The 19,331-nt window shown below is 56.4% G+C and overlaps 1 protein-coding gene across 22 annotated transcripts; it reads right to left on the reverse strand.

Annotated features, from left to right (window-relative positions):
* Window positions 1–5,431: 5,431 nt before the first annotated feature.
* LOC141946256 (uncharacterized) lies at window positions 5,432–18,642 on the reverse strand. 22 transcript variants are annotated; one of them, XR_012629790.1, is made up of 11 exons: window positions 16,831–17,316; window positions 16,514–16,604; window positions 15,744–15,939; window positions 13,247–15,321; window positions 13,119–13,159; window positions 12,996–13,024; window positions 12,704–12,744; window positions 9,381–12,466; window positions 6,925–8,142; window positions 6,394–6,575; window positions 5,432–5,699 (listed from the first exon to the last, which is right to left on the reverse strand). XR_012629790.1 is itself a non-coding variant. In XM_074875715.1 (10 exons), exons 2-7 carry the CDS (start codon window positions 16,545–16,547, stop codon window positions 12,463–12,465), a joined length of 486 nt encoding a protein of 161 aa, XP_074731816.1. In that variant the 5' UTR covers window positions 16,548–16,604; window positions 16,831–17,316; the 3' UTR covers window positions 5,432–5,699; window positions 6,394–6,575; window positions 7,583–8,142; window positions 9,381–12,462. The 22 variants fall into 22 exon arrangements, 6 of the variants coding, with proteins under 6 accessions (XP_074731816.1, XP_074731815.1, XP_074731813.1 ...); XR_012629789.1 differs by having other exon boundaries at window positions 12,978–13,024; XR_012629786.1 differs by having other exon boundaries at window positions 12,974–13,024.
* Window positions 18,643–19,331: the final 689 nt, after the last annotated feature.

Genomic DNA, 19,331 nt, shown 5'->3' on the forward strand with positions numbered 1-19,331 from the left:
AAGTAGAGGCTAGGAAAAAGTGAAGGCCGAAATGGGGTGGGAGGCTGGAACGGGGTGGGAGGCCGGAGGCAAGTAGAGGGCAGAATAAAGTGGAGGCCAAAATGGGGTGGGAGGATGAAACAGGGTGGGACGCCGGAGGGAAGCAGAGGCGAGAAAAAAGTGGAGGCTAAAATATGGTGGGAGGCTGAAACGGGGTGGGAGGCCGGAGGGAAGTAGAGGCCAGAAGAAAATGGAGGACAAAATGGGGCTGGAGGCTGAAATGGGGTGGGAGGCTGGAGGGAAATACAGGCCAGAAGAAAGTGGAGGCCAAAAAGGGGTGGGAGGATCACAAGGGTTGAGAGGCCGGAGGGAAGTAGAGGCCAGGAAAAAAGTGGATTCCGAAATGGTGTGGGAGGCTGAAACGGGGTGGGAGGCTGGAGGGAAGAAGAGGCCAAAAAAAAATTGGAGGCTGCAAAGGAGTGGGAGGCCGAAAAATGGTTGGAGGCCAAAAAAGGTTGGGAGGCTGGAGAGAAGTAGAGGACAGAATGAAATTTGAGGCCGAAAACGGGTGGGAGGCCAAAAAAGGGTGGGAGGCTGGAGAGAAGCAGAGGCTAGAAAAAATTGTAGGCTGAAAAGGGGTGGGAGGCCAAAAAGGGGTGGGAGGCCGGAGGGAAGTAGAGGTCAGAAGAAAGAGAAGGCCATAATGAGGTGGGAGGATCACAAGGGGTGAGACGCTGGAGGGAAGTAGAGGCCAGAAAAAAGTGGAGGCCAAAATGGGGTGGGAATCTGAAATGGGGTGGGAGGCTGGAGGGAAGTATAAGCCAAAAAGAAATGGAGGCTGAAATGGGGTGGGAGGATCACAAGAGGTGAGAGACTGTAGGGAAATTGAGGCCAGAAAAAAGTAGAGGCCAAAACAGCGTGGGAGGCTAAAACAGGGTGGGAGGCCAGAAGGAAGTAGAGGCCTGAATAAAGTTGAGGCCGAAATGGGGTGTGAGGCTGAAACGGGTTGGGAGGCCGGACGGAAGTAGAGGCCAGAAAAAAGTGGAGGCCGAAAAGGGGTGGGAGGCCGGAAAAAAGTGGACGCTGAAATGGGGTGGGAGGCCGGAGGGAACTAGAGGCCACAAAAGAATGGAGGGTAAAAAGGGGTGGGAGGCTGCAACGGGGTGGGAAGCCGGAGGGAAGTAGAGGCCAGAAAATAATGGAGGCTGAAATCCAGTGGGAGGATCACAAGAGGTGAGAGGCTGTAGGGAAGAAGAGGCCAGAAAAAAGTGAAGGCCGAAATGGGGTGGGAGGCTGAAACAGGGTGGGAGGCCGGAGGCAAGTAGAGGCCAAAAAAAAGTGGCGGCCAAAACGGGGTGGGAGGCTGAAAAGGGGTGGGAGGCTGGAGGGAAATACAGGCCAGAAAAAAGTGGCGGCCAAAACGGGGTGGGAGGCTGAAAAGGGGTGGGAGGCTGGAGGGAAATACAGGCCAGAAAAAAGTGGCGGCCAAAACGGGGTGGGAGTCTGAAATGGGGTGGGATGACAGAGGGAAGTAGAGGCCAGAAAAAAGTGGAGGTCAAAATGGTGATGAGAGGATCACAAGGGGTGGGAGGCTGGAGAGAAGGAGAGGCCAGTAAAAAAGTGTAGGCCGAAATGGGGCGAGAGGCTGAAACGGGGTGGGAGGCCAGAGGGAAGTAGAGGCCAGAAGAAAGTGGGGGCCAAAATGGGGTGGGAGGCTGAAACGGGGTGGGAGGCCAGAGGGAAGTAGAGGCCAGGAAATAGTGGAGGCCAAAATGGGGTGGGAGGCTGAAACGGGGTGGGAGGCTGGAGGGAATTAGAGGCTAGAAAAAAGTGGAGGCCGAAACAGTGTGCAAGGACTAGAAGGGGTGGGCAAAAAGTCCGGCAAATACCCAAAGACCCGAGCCCTGCTTACAGGGAGGTCACCTGGCACAACGCCGGCCAGGGCACCAAAGGTCCTGGCGACACCCTTGCGCGACCGCAGCCCCGGTGACAGGGAGGTCCCGTTGCCCAGAGTGCCCTTCTCTTGCCTCCACTTGTTGCCCAGACTTCCTCCGCTCCTACCCCCACTCTTACCTTTGCAGGTCCTTTCGCACGTGGTGTTTGTCTCTTCTTTTTTCTCCACCACCAGCTGCTGCAAGGCCAGGACGCCACCATTGGGTCTGAGAGGGACGCCGGCCCCCAGACAGAGCTCGCCACAGCACCACCCGAATCCTGGCTGCCCTCCCACCCGCAACCCCCTATACCCTAACACCCCCCAACCCCCTCCCAGCAAAAAATCTCACAGATCTGCTTTTCTCATCCAGTCAGTGCTCCGGGGCTGCCACGCGTGCAGTCCCAGCCGGCACTGGAGCTGGGCTCGGAGTCAGGCACTCTGGACAAATGGGAGCTGGGCACACAAAGCAGCAGCCAAAGAAGCTGCACCCCTGCTTACAGGGGGCTCCAGCCGCTGCCGGCACTGCAGAGTGCCCTGGCCTGCAGGTCACTGGCCAGCCCCGGACCTACAGGGCAGCCCCGGACTTACAGGGTAGCCCCTGCTGGCTGCCTACAGCAGCCTGCCCAGCCCTGATTACAGGGCAGCCCAGCTTCTCCTGGGGATAGAGGGCTCCACGGCTCGTGGCACTCGCCCCGAGTACAGGGCGGGCACGCTGGCAGGTCGCCAGCAGGACAGGCGGCCACCCAGGCAGAGACCCGGGCCCTGACTACAGGCGGGTCGCACGTTGGCCATGCTACGGCCATGCGGCTTCGCTCTGTCCTTGGAAAGGAGGGTCAAGCCAGGACTCGCCCTCCGCTCGCGGGCTCAGAGGGGACCGACCCCCTGTTGCTGCACAGAGCCCTTCTTTCCCTCCCGGGAAGTTTAAGCTAAGTACACTGCAGCGATTTCAACAGGGGCCTAAACGAGAAGCTCATTCACTCGCTCACTCGCACCGACGCAGACACAGGCAGGCACACACACACAGACACACACAGGGACAAACAAAACTTCCCAGAAGAGAGAGCGAGCTCTGTGCAGCCAGTGTCTGGGGAGCCATCCCTTCCCACAAGCAGGAGAGCAGAGCCCCAGACCTGCCCCCCAGGATGCACGGAGGCCACAGGGACTCAACGTGCCACGGGCCTTCACGGCTGGCCAAGGGACAAATGCCGTGACACGCCCCGACTCCAGGAGGTCATACTGGCCAGGCCACCAGCAGCCAGAAAGCCGCCAGGGCTGGGTAAACAGCCCTCCCCTGCTTACAGGGTGGGCGTGGGGTCTGGAGAGCCCCATTTCCCTCTCAGCACGGAGACAGCGCCGCTCACTCTCCTGACAGGGCCACCCTTCTCTCTGGGCAGCCAAACCGTGGGGCAAGGTGGCAAAAGACCAGAGACCCGAGCCCTGCTTACAGGGAGGTCACCCAGTGCATCGCTGGCCAGGGCACCAAAGGTGCTGACAATGGTCTTGTGTGACCGCAGCCCCGGTAGCGGGGAGGCGCCTTTGCCCAGAGCTCCCTTCTCTTGCTCCGCTCCTCCCTTCAGCCCGCCACTCCTCATGATGCCTCGTCTTTCTTCTCCAGGAGCTGCTGCTCAGAAGGAGGGTGCAGTCAGGCAGCAGCTCCCCCACCCAGAGCACAGAGGGAAGCCGGCCCCCGGAGGGAGGTCCCCACAGCACTCCGCGCCCCCCCCCATACCCCCCCCCCCCCCGCCCCAGCCGAAAAAACCTCAGATCAGCTTTTCTCACCTAGTTCGTGCTTCAGTGCTTCCTGCAGGGACGACTGTGATGGGCACTCGTCTGCTCCGGGCTCCTGGCTGCGTCCAGTGGGGCCTTGGACCCTCCTCAGCCCCTGAGGCGATGGCGCTCCCCCCCCAGGCAGCTCCAGTCCACCCCCACCCTGCCTCGCGGTGACGGCGCTCCCCCCCGCCCGCAGGCGGCGACGGTGCTCCCCTTCCCCTCAGGTGGCCGCTCCGCCCCTCACAGTGCTGCTTTGCCCAGAGCACCCTTCTCTTTCCTCCACTTGTTGCCTAGACTTCCTCCACTCTTCCTGCCACTCTCTCTTGCCTTGCGGGTCCTTCCGCACGCCATGTTTGTCTCTTCTTTCTTCTCCGCCACCAGCTGTTGCAAGGGCAGAAGGACGCCATTGGGTCTGAGAGGGACGCCGTTGGGTCTGAGAGGGACGCCGGCCCATGGACAGAGCTCACCACAGCACCACCCGAATCCCGGCTGTGCCGCCCACCCCCCCCACCCCCCCCCCCCCCCCGAAAAAACCTCACAGGTCAGCTTTTCCCACCCAGTTGGTGCTCCAGTGCTTCCCGCAGGGACGACTGCGACGGGCATTCATCTGCTCTGGGCTCCTGGCTGCATCTGGCAGGGCTGGACCCGTCCCCTTCCCCTCAGGCGGCCGCTCCGCCCCTCACAGCGACTTTCCCGCCCTTTGCCCTTCCCACAGGCAGGTCCCGCCCCCTTCCCCTCAGGTGGCCGCTCTGCCCCTCATCGTGACTTTCCCGCCCTTTGCCCTTCCCACAGGCAGGTCCCGCCCCCTTCCCCTCAGGTGGCTGCTCTGCCCCTCACAGCGACTTTCCCGCCCTTCGCCCTTCCCACAGGCAGGTCCCGCCCCCTTTCCCTCAGGCGGCCGCTCCGCCCCTCATCATGACTTCCCGCCCTTTGCCCTTCCCACAGGCAGGTCCCGCCCCCTTCCCCTCAGGCGGCCGCTCTGCCCCTCACAGCGACTTTCCCGCCCTTCGCTCTTCCCACAGGCAGGTCCCGCCCCCTTCCCCTCAGGTGGCCGCTCCGCCCCTCACAGTGACTTTCCCGCCCTTCGCCCTTCCCACAGGCAGGTCCCGCCCCCTTCCCCTCAGGCGGCCGCTCCGCCCCTCACAGCGACTTTCCCGCCCTTCGCCCTTCCCACAGGCAGGTCCCGCCCCCTTCCCCTCAGGCGGCTGCTCTGCCCCCCACAGCCACTTTCCCACCCTCACAATCTATTACCTGGGCTACAGTACTTCATTTCTTGTGGCTCTTCTGAGATGTAAGCAGTATGCGTCAGGCATCTTTTTAGAGCCAAGGCACCTTCACACACACCAATAGCGAGCAAAACTCCGGGAGATGAGAAATTTAGAGCAATGCAGGTTAAGGAGATAAGAGAGAACATTATTACATAGCCACGACTGTTGCGAGTGCAGTGGGAATCATATGTCAAACAGTGAGCCAAAGTCAGACAAGTAGCATAATGACAGCTCGGAAAAGCCCTGCAAAAGACACCGAGGACGAGATGATTGCTTTATCTCCACAGATCGGTGTATAGCTCGGGGGAATGTGGGTGGAATCACACCTAGCACCAAGCAGCCCAACAAGGAGGAGCGGGGAGGGGTAAGAATTGCACCACCACAATCCACCCCATGACTAAAGTCAATTTATCTTGTCCATAGACTGGCAGTGTGGTTGCCTCTATGCCTATAAACAGATGATGCCATAATCCAATTATAATTGAAGGGAATTTTGTGTTTTATTAGCTTCTATTAAAAAAAAATATTTTAGGGAAGTATACACACAGGGATACTTTTGTAACTGAGTGATCTGTTTAACCATCCTCCAAACCTTAATATACAATACTATTAGAAGTACTAAACATATTAAAGTTGGAATTAGGAAAATCAGACCGAGTGAAACATGGAATTAAACAGTCCTGTTGCTGTTGGTGACCATCCAAATAAGCTTTCCCACCATCGATGTTCTTCAAGGAAAGAAAAGAAAACTGTTTTGGGGGGGGGGGGGGGGGGGGGGGGGAAAGACTTATTTACTTGTAGAAAACTGCTTAGCAACTTATTTCCTTACTTCTAGCAAGTTATAGTATTACTTATAGTATTTTTTAATATTGCTAACAATCCTGCTTGCCCGGACTGTTCTGTAGAATTTTACCAAGGACTGCTGTATTCATCAAAACAAAGCAGTTTACTGTGAAAATCTACCAAGAACTGCAGTGTTCAGCAAAACATCATGGCTTTGTCCTTGAGGATCAGGTGTGCTCTAACTAGCTGGGCCTCGGTAATGAGTAAAGATAGCCATATACGGATGGCAGAAGTTTCATTGCTTCCCTTAAATAAGATAGCATGAGTAAACCGGCTGAAAAACATTTTTGTTGTTCAAGAAATTGGCTAAGAGAATCTGCGCATGCTCCGGGGAAAACACAAGGTGAGAAAGACTACGAGCCTTCCTCCCAAAGACCCCGAAGACGCCCCCCAGGAGGCAATGCGCAGGTGCAAAGATAACATAAACTGCTGGCACCCGCCTCTAGAACTAATCCAGCCTTACTCATGCATATGCATGTTTGTATTATGTAATCCAGTGAATATGTATATCCACACTCTGTAAGTTTTTGGTAAAATGTGCTGGTGGTGTGCAAGCTTTGTGGAGAAATCCCCTTGCACCCCGGCTGGAGTAAAACATACCTGCTTTATAACTCCATTTCGAGTTGTAGAATCTTTTTCCGCGAATCAAAGGCCACTGCAGATCCATTGCAAGCAGCAGGGAAAACGACAGTACAGCGAGGCCTGTGCTGGTCATTATCAGCATCCCGTGGTGCTGACGGCTGCAGTCTCTGTTGTGGCATAACTTCGTCAGCCAAAGCTTTCTGGAGGGAGGCAGAGTAAAGTCCACGACCCCCACAGCTCCCGCAATGCCGACACAGCAGCTGAGGTACTGGCACCCACGGCCACACCGCCCCCCAGCCCGGGGCAGTCCCTTGCCAGCTCTAACCCGCCGCTTTCCTGCCTCCCTCCACCCTGCAAGGGCATTTCAGATGCCCTCTCGGACTGTCCCTTCAAACCACCCAACCACGCAACCCACTGAGCACGACCACTGAGCCCTAAAAGCCCTGACCACTGCAAAATTATCTTCTCCTCTTCTTCAGGAGCGCTGCGGCCGGAGTAAAGCAGCAGGCGCTCGGGATGGCCTTGAAGCCTGGGGCAACTGTCTCACACCTGTGGTAGCTCACGGCCCTGGATGTGACAGTTGTGACTCCCGACCTGCAGAACGGTTTGAGGTGGGAAGGGAACTCTTGCAGGTCATCTGGTCCAACCATGCCCTGGAACTAAAAAGTAGCCACAGCAAACAAAAGAGGGGACGATTTAAAAAGACAGAGAGGGCATTAAGGAAAGAGAAGAACTCATTAAAAAGACACTGAAGGGAAAAAGAACATTTTAAAAGCAACAGGCATTGGTGAAATAAAGGAAAAAATGATCACACATGGACACCGAACTAGAACAGAGGTAGAAAAAAGAAAATTTAAAAAGTGACGGCCCTAAGGAAACACGAAATAGTGACAGCAAACTAAAAGACGTAGAATGAAAATTTAAAAAATGACGGCACTAAGCGCAGAGACAGAAGATGAAAAAAAGGAGGGAGAGGCAGGACAAAAGCGCAGAGAGAAATGAGAAAAGGGAGCAGTAGGACAAGAGAGAGAAAGTGGGAAAGGAAGGACGGAGGAGCAGGACAGAAGAATAAAGGAGAGGTATAGGAAAGGGGGGGGGGGGGGGCAGAAATAACAGCAGCATGGAAAAGAGAGAGGTGCAGGAGAGGGGCAGGAAGGGACCGGGACGCACAAGACGGGTGACAGGGCCCCGAAGGCCCAGGACTCACCGCAGCTCTCGCTCTCGGCACTGCCAGGAGAATTTGACGGGTCAGATGCTTCTTTCTCCTTCCTTCCTCCTGCCCCTCTTCTTCTTCTGAAAATCCAGTCGCCTGGCTGTCCTCCCCCTCAAAGAATACGCGGGTGTCTCTCACCTCTTACAAGACCAGGCTTCCGACACACGCAGCCTCACTCGCTCGCACACTACGCGGCCGTACTGCGCTTGGGGTGACGCACGCAGACCCTGGGTGCACGCTGGCGGCCTGGCCTGCTGCGGACTGTGAAGAGGGCTCCTTCCTCACCCACAGAGGCAGGCTCTCTCTTCCTGCACTGGGAGGCGGGCGCTGCCCACATAGCCTTGATTTTCTCCTTCTTTCTCTTTCTCTGGCCTCTCCAGCTTCAGCAGCTCCTGGCCACGGTCCACAGCCGGGAAGGGCTCCGCCTGTCCCTTTTTGCCCCCATGCTGTGAGAAGCACAAGGCCAGGCAGAGACACCCCACACAAGCCCGAGGTGAGTGCAGTGAACAGCATCCCCAGGACAGGAACAGACCAGCGCGGCCTCAGCACGGTCTCTGGAAGAGGGAAAGAAGCAGCACTGACCATTACTACCTTAGATCGCCCCCAGCCGGAGCCCCACCTTCCACAGGGGCTTCTGCAGACGCACCGAGGACCAGCCTGCTGCCCTCACCACAGGGCTTGGCGGTGGCCTGGGGCTACGGGACAGGCTTCAGGGCAGGTGCTGGAGCTCGAGGCAGCTGCACTGGGTGAGCGGGGCCAGAGCCGGCTCAGGGGGAGCTCTGGCGAGTTGCGGAGGCGCCCGGCAACTGCCCCTCTTCCCCTCTACCAGCTCTCGGGGAACTGCCCGGGGCTGCCCCGGCCCGCCTCACCTCCAGCGGAACGGGACCCTGCCGCAGCGGCGGAGTGAAGCTTCCCGTCCCGCCCCCGCCAGCGGCCGGCGGGCAGCAGACACCCCCGCCCCACCACTCCCCTCGGCCCTCACCCGCCGCCAGCAATCTCGCCCCTCCAGCCGCCATATTGCAGCGGCAGCACCGGGGCACCACTGCGCATGCGCACTGATGGCGCACGGGCACACCGGTCCTCGGGGAGCCCCGGGCAGCCCGCGGGAAACCGCACGAACCCGCCACAAAACCGCCCCTCGCGCTGCGCCGCGGGGCCGCGCCGGTAGCGAGGACTGTGCCGTGCCGCGCGCGCCCGGCAGCGACGCAGCTGCCGGGCAGCAGAGTGCGCGAAAACTACAGCTCCCGCCGTGCCCCGGGGAGACAACATGGCCGACCGGAAGCCCCGATCACGTGACTACAGCAGCCCACACCCCCCCCCCCCCCCCGCCACAGGCGGCCGTCCCGCCTTTCTGACCCTGCGGGGACACCGTCCTTCCCACCCCCCCCATCGCCCACGCACCCTGAAGCCCGGCCGAGCGCGGCCCCCGCGCGGCTCCGGGAAGCGCCGCTGCCGCCCGGCCCCGACCCGGAGCGGCTTCTGCCGCCGGTCCCGCCGCACCGCGCGGCCCCCTCGTCGCGGCTTTCCCCAGCAGCCGCCAGGCGACCGACCGCGCGGTCCCGCTCACCTTCTCTCTGCTGCTCCCTCGGCTCGCACCGGCTCCTCCTCCAGCACCGCCCCGGACAGGGAGGGGCCACTGCCCGCAGCCTCACTGCCCGCCCCGGGGGCTCCTCCAGCCCGGCCCACGCTCCCCACCCCCCCCCACGGTAACTATAGCGACCAGCACCGGGATTAACCGCGGCCGCTGGCAAGTGCAAAGCACTTGGTAGCAATTCCCCCCCGAGAGGCTTACCCTGTTGTAAACAACGCAAGGCTCACACCGTTCTTTTCTAGGTTTTTTGTCTCCAAAGCGCCATACGCTGAATTAAGCAACAAGTTCCAATCATCAAGAACTGACGCTCAATACCATCTAACGGAAGCGCTCATAAACTTCCGAAGACTTCAATCTCCAACTCTGATGTCCATCCTTAGCACAGGTTAAATTCTCTGTACAAACAGGTTAATACGGCTATTCTCCCCACACTTGTAAGGATACAAACCAGAGATGTTCCTTGTGTACAACCTAGATGAACCAATGTTTCAGCAGCATTGCAGGTGCGATTCGTTAACTGCATCTTAAAGTGAATTTCCAAGGTCCCTTAGGTACAGACGCCCCAGCCCAGGAGGTGTTTCCTTTACCCTCGTGTCATGGACCCAGGGTTCCGCTCGTCCCAGCTTCACAGCAGCGCTCGCGGTTAGCAACACTCGATAGGGTCCCTTCCGCTGTTCATCAAGGGGATCGTCCTTCCACGTCCATAGGCAGACCTGATCTCTGGCACAGAAAGAGTGTGCCGGGAAATCAAGGGGTACAGGTGCTCTTAAAAGGACACATTTGTGGATGGACCTCAATAACGTATTCGGTTCATACCTTTTCCCCTACGAGATGCAAGCATTGGGGCCTCCCTGTCAGACTGACATTAGAAGGTTTGCCGTATAGACTTTCACATGGGCTTATCCTTCCTCTAGTTCTAGGAGTCACTCTAATCCTCAGCAGGGCAAGTGGCAAAGCTTCAACCCATTTTCCTTGGACTTCCTGGCATAATTTAGCAATTTGTCAGTTTCGTGTTTGATTCATTCTTTCTACCTGTCCACTGGATTGGGGCCCCCAGGGGGTGTGTCGGTTCCACCCCATCCCTAGTATTTTGCTCATATTCTTGACAACCTCAGCTATAAAATGTGGACCTCTGTCAGAGGACATTCGTAAAGAAACCCCAAACCTTGGAATAATTTCTTTTAGTAAATCCTTTGTTACCTTGCTGGTTTGACATGGGAAAGCTTCAGGCCAACCAGAGAAGGCATCCACCAGTACCAATAAACATCAGTACTGGTTACACCTTGGCAATTCTGAAAAATTTATTTGCCAATACTCACTAGGAGTTATGCCTTTTCTTACCTCTCCCGGAGGGCGTCGGGCTTGTATCTTTGGATCGTTCCTAAAACAAATTTCACAGGGGTTACTCACACTTTTGGCAGTGAGCAACATTTTGACCCCGACTGCATAACGTCTTCCTGATCCGACCGCTGCTTCTGCTCCCACATGCGTTTCTTCACGGGTTTTAGTCGTTAACCTTTTCATGTTTTCAGGAGTCACTACACATTGCCCGTGTGGGGTAATCTACCACCCTCCACCGTGCTTTTGTGCTTTAGTAACTCAGCCAATTTATTTTCTTTCTCTTTAGACCTCAGGGATTCTACTTGCATTTCCCTTGATGGAATTAGAACACAAGGAGCACTGAGCGTCACTGGTTTTGCAGCTTCATCTGCCCTCCGATTTCCTTGGATTACATCCGCATTTCCTCTCTGATGTGCTTTACAATGTATCACGGTGACTCCGGCTTCTGTACTGCTTCCAGCAAGTTTAAAATCTCTGCTATGTGCTTTATAGGTGTGCCACTGGCAGATCAAAGTCCTCATTCTTTCCAAATAGCGCCATGGGCATGAACAACCCCAAAAGCATATTTAGAGTCTGTATAGATACTGACTCTTTTTCCTTTGGCTAATTCCAAAGGCCTGGTTGAGGCAATTATTTCAGCCTTTTGTGCAGAGGTATTTGGAGACAATGCTTTAACTTCCCAATCCTCAGTTAGTGTCACCACAGCACAACCAGCCTTTCTTATTCCTTTCAAAACGCAACTGCTTCCGTCAGTATATACAGTTCCTCAGCTGGAGTTTGGAGGGGAGCATCTCTCGGGTCTGGTCTGCTGGCATACGCCTGTTCAATCACTTGTAAACAATCAAGGTTAGAGTCATTTTTCTTCTCTGTCGGCATTAAAGATGCAGGATTTAGTACCGTACTTTTTTCTAAGGTGATGTCGTCTTGCTCCAATAACAGGGCTTGATACCGTAACAAATGACTCGGCGCAAGCCAGTAACGTCCTTTGTGTTCCAGTGCAGTAAGTACAGCATGAGGGACGTGCATTGTTATCTTCTGCACCATAGTTAATTTTCTGGCTTCTTGCATAATGAGAACAGCAGCTGGGACTGCCCACAGACAGCCCGGCCATCCTGAACTCACCTGATCTAATCAGCTCCACATACAACACACCCTGGCAAGGCCGGAGCAATTTCAACTCCTCAAATCACCAGCAAGGCCAATCGATACGATCCCGAGCACATTCTGCCCATAAAAGCAAACGCTCTTGGTGGTGTTGGAATGTCTCATCCCGTCCTTACAGCAGGGCTGCAGGGAGGGAACCCTGTGAGGCTGCAGGACGAGGTCGTACCGTCATCACAACCTACGGCTGACGGATCCGCCGCGACAGCCGCAGCCCTTGCGCTGCTGCTGCTGCACATCCTGCTTGCTGGGTCAATAAAATCAGAAGTGAAGTGTAAAACTTTAAAGAGTAAAACAAACAATAAAGCTCAGTCCTTCACTCTTTAGTATAAAGGTGGGCATACGCTTATAGAAGTGTTTTTATTAGATGTGTAAGTATTTGATTTTCCTTTTGCATTCCCTGAACTCGCCCAGCTGTGAGCTGATACCATTAGACTGTCTATCTCCAAAATACACCCGTACAACTTGACGAGGGGGGGGGGTTTGGTGTGTTCCATAATTAGCAGGGATGTTGGGCCAGCTGCACCGCCCAAGAGTACTACTGCCAAATACATCATCTCTGAAGATCCACTCTGATGGAGAGTTCATAAAATGAAACTTCCTTGAGAAAGATTTCCATTTTGTAAAGTCTCTTTCTAACTGAAGTCAAGATTAGACACTGTAGGGCAGCGGTCCCTCATCCCTCAACTCAGCTTTCAGAGGGCCGGGGGTCTGAATCCATCCTCAACAAAAACCACATCAGCTAACCGGGACATTCCTGCAGCTGCCAAGTTCCTCTTCATCATCTGCAAAAAAAACCAGTGCCAGCAGTCAGAATCACATCAGCTGACACACCTCTGCCACAACACCCTCCACCTCAACAGCCACAGGGCTTTCCGCTCAGCTGCTCTGCGCAGAGTCCAGTGTTGGACGCTGCGGCCAGCGTGGCCCGTGGCACCTACGATACCAAAAGACACAGAGCTACCACTGTGCTTGCGAGAAATCACCAGCACCGTGCTCCTGCTCTCTACTACCCAGCTCACCTCAAACGCTCATCCGATTCCAAAGGCAGCCTGCCCGGCTCCTGCAAAACCAAAGAGAAATGCTTCATTGAGCTGCCACATGATTCTCTGCACGAAAACCCTGACCCAGCCGACAACCGCCTCATTGTCCTGGACTGCTCAGCGGCACGCGGCTTCGCCCCTCCCAGCCTACATGTGGCACCTGCATAAACCAAAGCGAGAGGCACAAGCTGAACCTGCAGCCTGCCCACACCGACTGCCATCTCCTGCCCCGTTACCTTGGCCACTCACCCACCCTGCCTCTGACATTTACTGGTCGCCACGTCGAGGCCTGGGTACCACCTGTAAGACACAGACAACAGGAGATGCTTCTAGCTTCACCAACAGTACGACACATGAAAAATAACTGAAAAATAACTCAGCCGACTCATCTCACCTTGCCCGAGTCACCTCCGGTGCCGATATCCTGCTTTGCACCTTCAAAACAAAAAAACCCCCAAACCGATAAGCCAGTCATGTAGCAACCAGTCATGTCTTCTCCTCCGACACCACACGCTGACCCACCTTCTTACAGTGCCCTGCTCGCTGCCTCTGTCACTCTTTGGTGCATATATTGTCCCTCTGGATCTGAAAAAAACTTTTAAGCAAGTCACCTGGATGTTGAGTGACAGCTTAACAATTCCAGAGTTCTTGACTCCATGTAGGAACACCGTCTAGGGTGTCATTACAGCCTGCCATTAAAAAAAACCATAAAAATAAAACAGCATTAAGCCCTACACACAAGGAGCCTTAACACCTTTGAGATTCCATCTGTTCAACTACCACTCCCGCAGCCTCTCCCAGATAGCTCCGGTCATCCCCGTGACATCCTTGCCTGCTGCTGAGGGCTGCTTGCTGCGAGGGGGCTGTACGGGCTGTACCTAAACAGTCCAGGCAAATCAACATTAACTACAGACTCTTAGTGCTATTCTTCCCCTGACCGACATCGCTGTGCCCCCAGGCAGGGCAGTTCCAACCCACATACGTGTGCAGGCTGACACGCCAGAGAGTAAGAGAAGAGTGCTCTGAAGAGCGCCAAAAAACAAAATCCAAAGGGAGCTGAAGTGCCACAAGAGCGCGGTGGAGTACGCAAAAGGACTCGGAAGACACTGTTATACAGAGTAGAGGAGTTAGGAGGAAGCACGGTAAGAAAACAAGCCTTGCAGACACAGCGAGGGCCCTGGAGTCTCAGGAGGGCATCTGGGCAAACTACAGATGACTGAGAGAACAACCAAACGGAGACACCCTCGATGGCAGAGAGAAAGAAAAAGGAGCGCTGCACAGCAAAGAAAGGAGGGAGGCTCTGACAGAACAAGAGAGAGAGAAAAGGAGATCGAGTGCCTCAAGGGGCTGCGGAGATCGAGGGAGGTCTCAGCAGGCACTGCGACTGTGAGGAGAGGGATCGTGGGGGCGGGGCTGATGGATAAACGAAGGCTGAGGGACAACCAGGAGGAACTCAGGTGATCACCTGAGCAGAGTACAGATGGTCTTGGGTGGCTGGGAACTAAACACGGGAATCCTGGCTAGCACAGAGGAACAAATGAGTTCGTGTGCGGCTCAAAGATGGCCCCACCTAAAGTGCTACAGGATGGAACCGGACCACAAGGAAGGTCTTGGGAGGCATCGTGACTGGGAGGAGAACTGTCCCGAGGGAGTCAGAGAGACAGAAAAAGGACTGGGGACATGACGATTAAATCCCTAGGGGATCTGAACCAAGGAAATACGTCATCAGAGGACCAGGGAACGAACAGAGGCACGGCTAGAGGGAAGGGAGGACAGACTGACTGGGCTGGGTCACAGATAGCAGGAACACTCGGGAAGCCCTCTGAGGGAATGAGATGGCTGCGAGGTCTGCTACAAAGCTAGAAGTCTGCTAGGGGCATCCTTGAAGGCATCGATAGGCATCATGACACCCTTAGAGAGGTCCTGATTGGGCCAAAGACGCCAAAGAAGGCTCAGGGACATGAGAAAGGAAGTCTGGAGGGGATTTGAACAGTACAGATGTCGTCGGGAGGCGGGGACCAAATGGAGACACCCTAGATGGCACAGAGGATGATTAAGAGTGCTCTGAGGTACAAACACACCTGAGGATGGGTTTCTGAGGGCATGAGAGAGAATCCAAGCCCGCTACAGAGCTAAAACAGGGCTGTGGTACACAAAGAAGGTCTGAGGAGGCATCCTAGGTGGCATAAAGAAGAAAAAGAATGCTCTTTTTTGGGAACAGAGATCTTAGGAGAGGTGCTATTGCAACAAAACAAGTCCAAAGGAGACTTACAGGGCTAAAAGTGTGCTGCAGGGATCATCCAAGACCTCAGGAGGCATCGTGACAGCAGCAGAGGAGGACACCCAAAAGAATGCTCAAGGACATGATGAAGAAGTTCGGAGGGGATTTGAAGAAACTGCAGGTGTCCTCAGGGGACCAGGTAGGTATCCTAGCTAGCACAGAGGACAACGTGAGCGTTCTGCAGATGAAAGGTGGCATCAGGAAAGGGTCTCAGGGAGGAAGGAGGGTGCAGAGTGCGCCACGGTGCCAAAAGAGGGCTGCGGGGCACGAGGTTGGCCTCAGTAGGCGTGGTGACAGCAGGAGCAGGGTGCTGAGACTGAAAGAGAGACAGAAGGCGGCTCTGGGACACGGTGCAAAAGTCAAGGCGTTCCAGCAATGTACAGATGTCCTCAGGGGATGAGCGACTGAATGGAGACATCCAAGACAGCAGTGAAGAGTGTGAGAGAGCTCAGGGGCACAGAGAAAGCCTGAGGAAGGGTTCTGTCTGAATAAGAGAGACACCGAACCCCCAGCTGGGCTTCTTTTTAAACACAATTTTAAAAAAACATTTACTATCTCAACATTAAATACAACCTGAAATGAAAAAACCTTCACACGCACAAGGTTAGACACATTCAGAAACTGACGCTCATTCAACAGCCACTCGATCCACCCCTCACTCCAAACATCCGTTCCACTGCCCACCTGCCACAGTGGCAGATCACCCCCATTCTAAACCCACCCCTGGAACTGCCTCACCGTGCGCCTCGGCAGCGTCACTGCTCCACACGCCCCCACGGTGTCAGCCTTCCTAACCGGGAGCCAAGGAAGATGTTTCGCAACGGGCCCCGCTCCCGCTCCTCCTTCGCTTGCGTTTGTACGCTCCGGCAAACCTCGCTCAAGGATTTTCTCTGAGGATCCAGATGGCCCTGTGTCACCTGCAGAACACAAAGCCCTGCAAAGCAAGGCGTAGTCAAAACCGACAGCGAGTGCTGCAGTACAATACACAACCAGAACAACCGACGTGGGAGGAGCCGGGCTTTAAGGCCAAGGCCCACAAGGACACGGGGGGTGAAGTGCTGTAGGGGAGGGACCTCTATGGAAACAGAACTCTGAAGAGCAGAGCTGTCATTCTGGCCCAGATCTCCTCCACAAAGGCAACCCTCCACAAACATCTGTGATGCAAAAGACGCCGTAAGCTCCACTCACGAGACAGGGAGTGCTCAACAGGCTCTTTTCCAAAGCAGCAAGGCATCCGAGACCCTGTGGACGCCTACCACGGTGCATGCGCCGTGCAGAGAGCCCGCGGGGCACCACAGAGACGTGGGGAAGGCACCGCATACAAGACAGAACACAGACACCACAAATGACACGAGGACACTGACACAGGCCAGAACATGCACGTCCTGTGGGACAGACCCTGCTCTCTTCCCCCAGACTTAAGGAAGCCTAAATAGCCCTCTCCACAGCCCTGATGGTAGAGCCTCTGCTGGCCCCACCCTACCCACGGCTTTTGCCCCTTGACTTACCTTTCAGAGAGCACGCTCCAGAATCCATCCTCATCAAGAGCACATCATCTCACTGGGATGCTCCCGCATTCACCAGGTTCCTCTCCATCACCTGCAAGACAGAGCGCCCCCAGTCACTGACATGCCAGCCAGCACTGACCTCTACCGCAACAGCACCCTCCTGGGAAGTGCTGTGCTGCCCCCAAAAAGCAGGTGTTGCAGCCATCATCTCCCATGGAAGCCAGAAAACCAGAGAGGTAAAGCATCCGTTGTACTCAGAAGCAATCACTTGCTCTGTGGCTCCTGCCCGACTGCTCCTCTCTCTCCCACCAACTCACCTCAAATCCTGCGCTCTTTGAGGAGCCTCCGCCGTCGAGCCAAGGGGTGCTGCAGCCAGTCGACAGTCCGGCTGCAGCTCCTGCTCCTCACAGCCGCAGAGAATCGTGGCTCTGGCTAATGCCGGCTCCAGACAGCGGACACCCTGTCTCATTCCAGCTCCTGCTGGCTACAGGTCTGGCTTGGTGACGCTTCAACTCTGCACTGAAACTCCGCTTCATTTCAGCTCTTTCTCCTCACAGGCTCCAGCTACCGGCAACAGCCTGGGCTTTTGACAAGGCTGTAAATCAATCACTGTCAGAGCTTGAGTATTAGGAGTAAACATCCACCTTGCACGTTCTCTAAGCATTCATTACTTTGTATTATTAATCAGGTCATAATTATTCTAAGCAGCGTACAAATAATTGCTGAACTCAAAGAGGGCACGTAGGGTCTGAAAAGCGCGTTTCCCCCCCGAGACCACCTCAGACATGGAGTTTGGCCTGGTGCACGCCAGCCTCCCAAGCTTCGGGGTCCCATGCCACCCCAAACCCCACCCCCTCCTTTCCCCCGTAGCCCCCAAGGCCCTCCCACACCCCTCCACCTCTCACCTGCCTGCAAAACCAGCCAAACTGCATTCTGCTTTTGGCCCCCAAACCAGCCGCCTTAGTGCCTCTTTCTGAGCCCAAAAACCTGCCTGCTGAGCCACTTCTCAAGTCCCAAAAATTCACGACTTGACCTTTGTTTCTGAGCCCAAAGCCACACAACTCCGTCTGTTTCTGAGCCCCTCAATCAGCCACATGCATCTGTTCTCAAGCCCCAGGAAGGCAAAACGTTGCCTCCATTTCTGGCCCACAGCACAGCTCACCCCGTCTGCTCTCTGACCCTCTCCGCAGTCCCCACGGGCGATGCCGAGGGGTGGGGTGAATGCAGCCACCCCACAACCCTGCACTCCCAGAGCCCCACGGGCAGGTTTGGGGAGCGCTTGGGGATTGCAGCACTTCCGGGGGCCGCCACCGCGCATGCGCACTGCCGGGGCACGGGCACACCGGTCCTGGGAGAGCCGCGGGCAGCCCGCGGGAAACCGCACGAACCCACCACAAAACCGCCCCTCGCGCTGCACCGCGGGGCCGCGCCGGTAGCGAGGACTGTGCCGTGCCGCGCGCGCCCCCGGGAGCGACGCAGCTGCCGGGCAGCCGAGTGCAAAAAAACTACAGCTCCCGGCGTGCCCCGGGGAGCAAACATTGCCGACCGGAAGACCCGCTCACGTGACTACAGCACCTCCCACACCGCCACAGCCGGCCGCCCCGCCTTTCTGACCCTACGGGGACACCATTCTTCCCCCCCCCACACCCCGTCGCCCATGCACCCAGAAGCCCGGCCGAGCGCAGCGCCGCCCGGCCCCGACCCGGAGCGGCTTCTGCCGCCGGTCCCGCCGCAACGCGCGGCCCCCCCCCCGTTGCGGCTTTCCCCGGCAGCCGCCAGGCGAACGACCGCGCGGCCCCGCTCCCCTTCTCTCTGCTGCTCCCTCGGCTCGCACCGGCTCCTCCTCCAGCACCGCCCCGGACAGGGAGGGGCCACTGCCCGCAGCCTCACTGCCCGCCCCTGGGGCTCCTCCAGCCCGGCCCACGCTCCCCCCCCCCCCCCCCCGGTAACTATAGCGACCAGCACCGGGATTAAGGCCAGGCAGCGTGTCCTCAGTGCAGCCTCTGGAAGAGGGCAAGAGGCAGAAGCACTAACCGTTATTGCCGTAGATCGGCACCGGCGCTGCCGTTCCGCGCTTTGCGCCCCGAGCACCCGCCGACAGCGCGCACGGGGGGGGGGCGGCACTTCCCGAGCATGACCATCGGCACGGCCGTGCGCGGGGAAGGTGCAATCCCGAATAGGGTCCGGGCGGGAACAGTGACCGGCGGCAGGTGCAATCCCGAATAGGGTCCGGGCGGGAACAGTGACCCACGGCAAGGTGCAACCCCGAATAGGGTCCGGGCGGAAACAGTGACCCGCGGCAAGGTGCAACCCCGAATAGGGTCCGAGCGGAAGCAGTGACCCGCGGCAAGGTGCAACCCCGAATAGGGTCCGGGCGGAAACAGTGACCCGCAGCAAGGTGGAGCCGCGAATAGGGTCCGGGCGGGAACGGTGACCCGCGGCAAGGTGCAACCGCGAATAGGGTCCGGGCGGAAACAGGGACTTGGGGGAGATAGTGTGGGAGGGGTGGGTGTAACTGCTGTGGTGGGGTCGTGCATGGGCAGTGAGTTTTCAGCTGTGAAGGGAGGTGAAGTTTTGTAGAGGGGGCTTGTTTGGGGGTGGTTCAGTGTGTAGCGGTGCAAGAGTTGTGTATGGAAAAGAATCAAAAATAGTAAGTCCCAAGCTATGGCCAAAAGGCCTAGGACTAATCAGTTTTATTTTTTAAAACCAAAATTTTATTTATTTCATTACTCCCAAGCAACAACCATGTTCCAGTGCTGCTAATTCCCTCTTAACTAAATAGACTGAGACAGACAGAGAGGGACTGAGGGAGGCAGAC

Source organism: Strix uralensis, chromosome 8 (assembly GCF_047716275.1).
Source record: "Strix uralensis isolate ZFMK-TIS-50842 chromosome 8, bStrUra1, whole genome shotgun sequence".
NCBI classification, from domain to species: Eukaryota; Metazoa; Chordata; class Aves; order Strigiformes; family Strigidae; genus Strix; species Strix uralensis.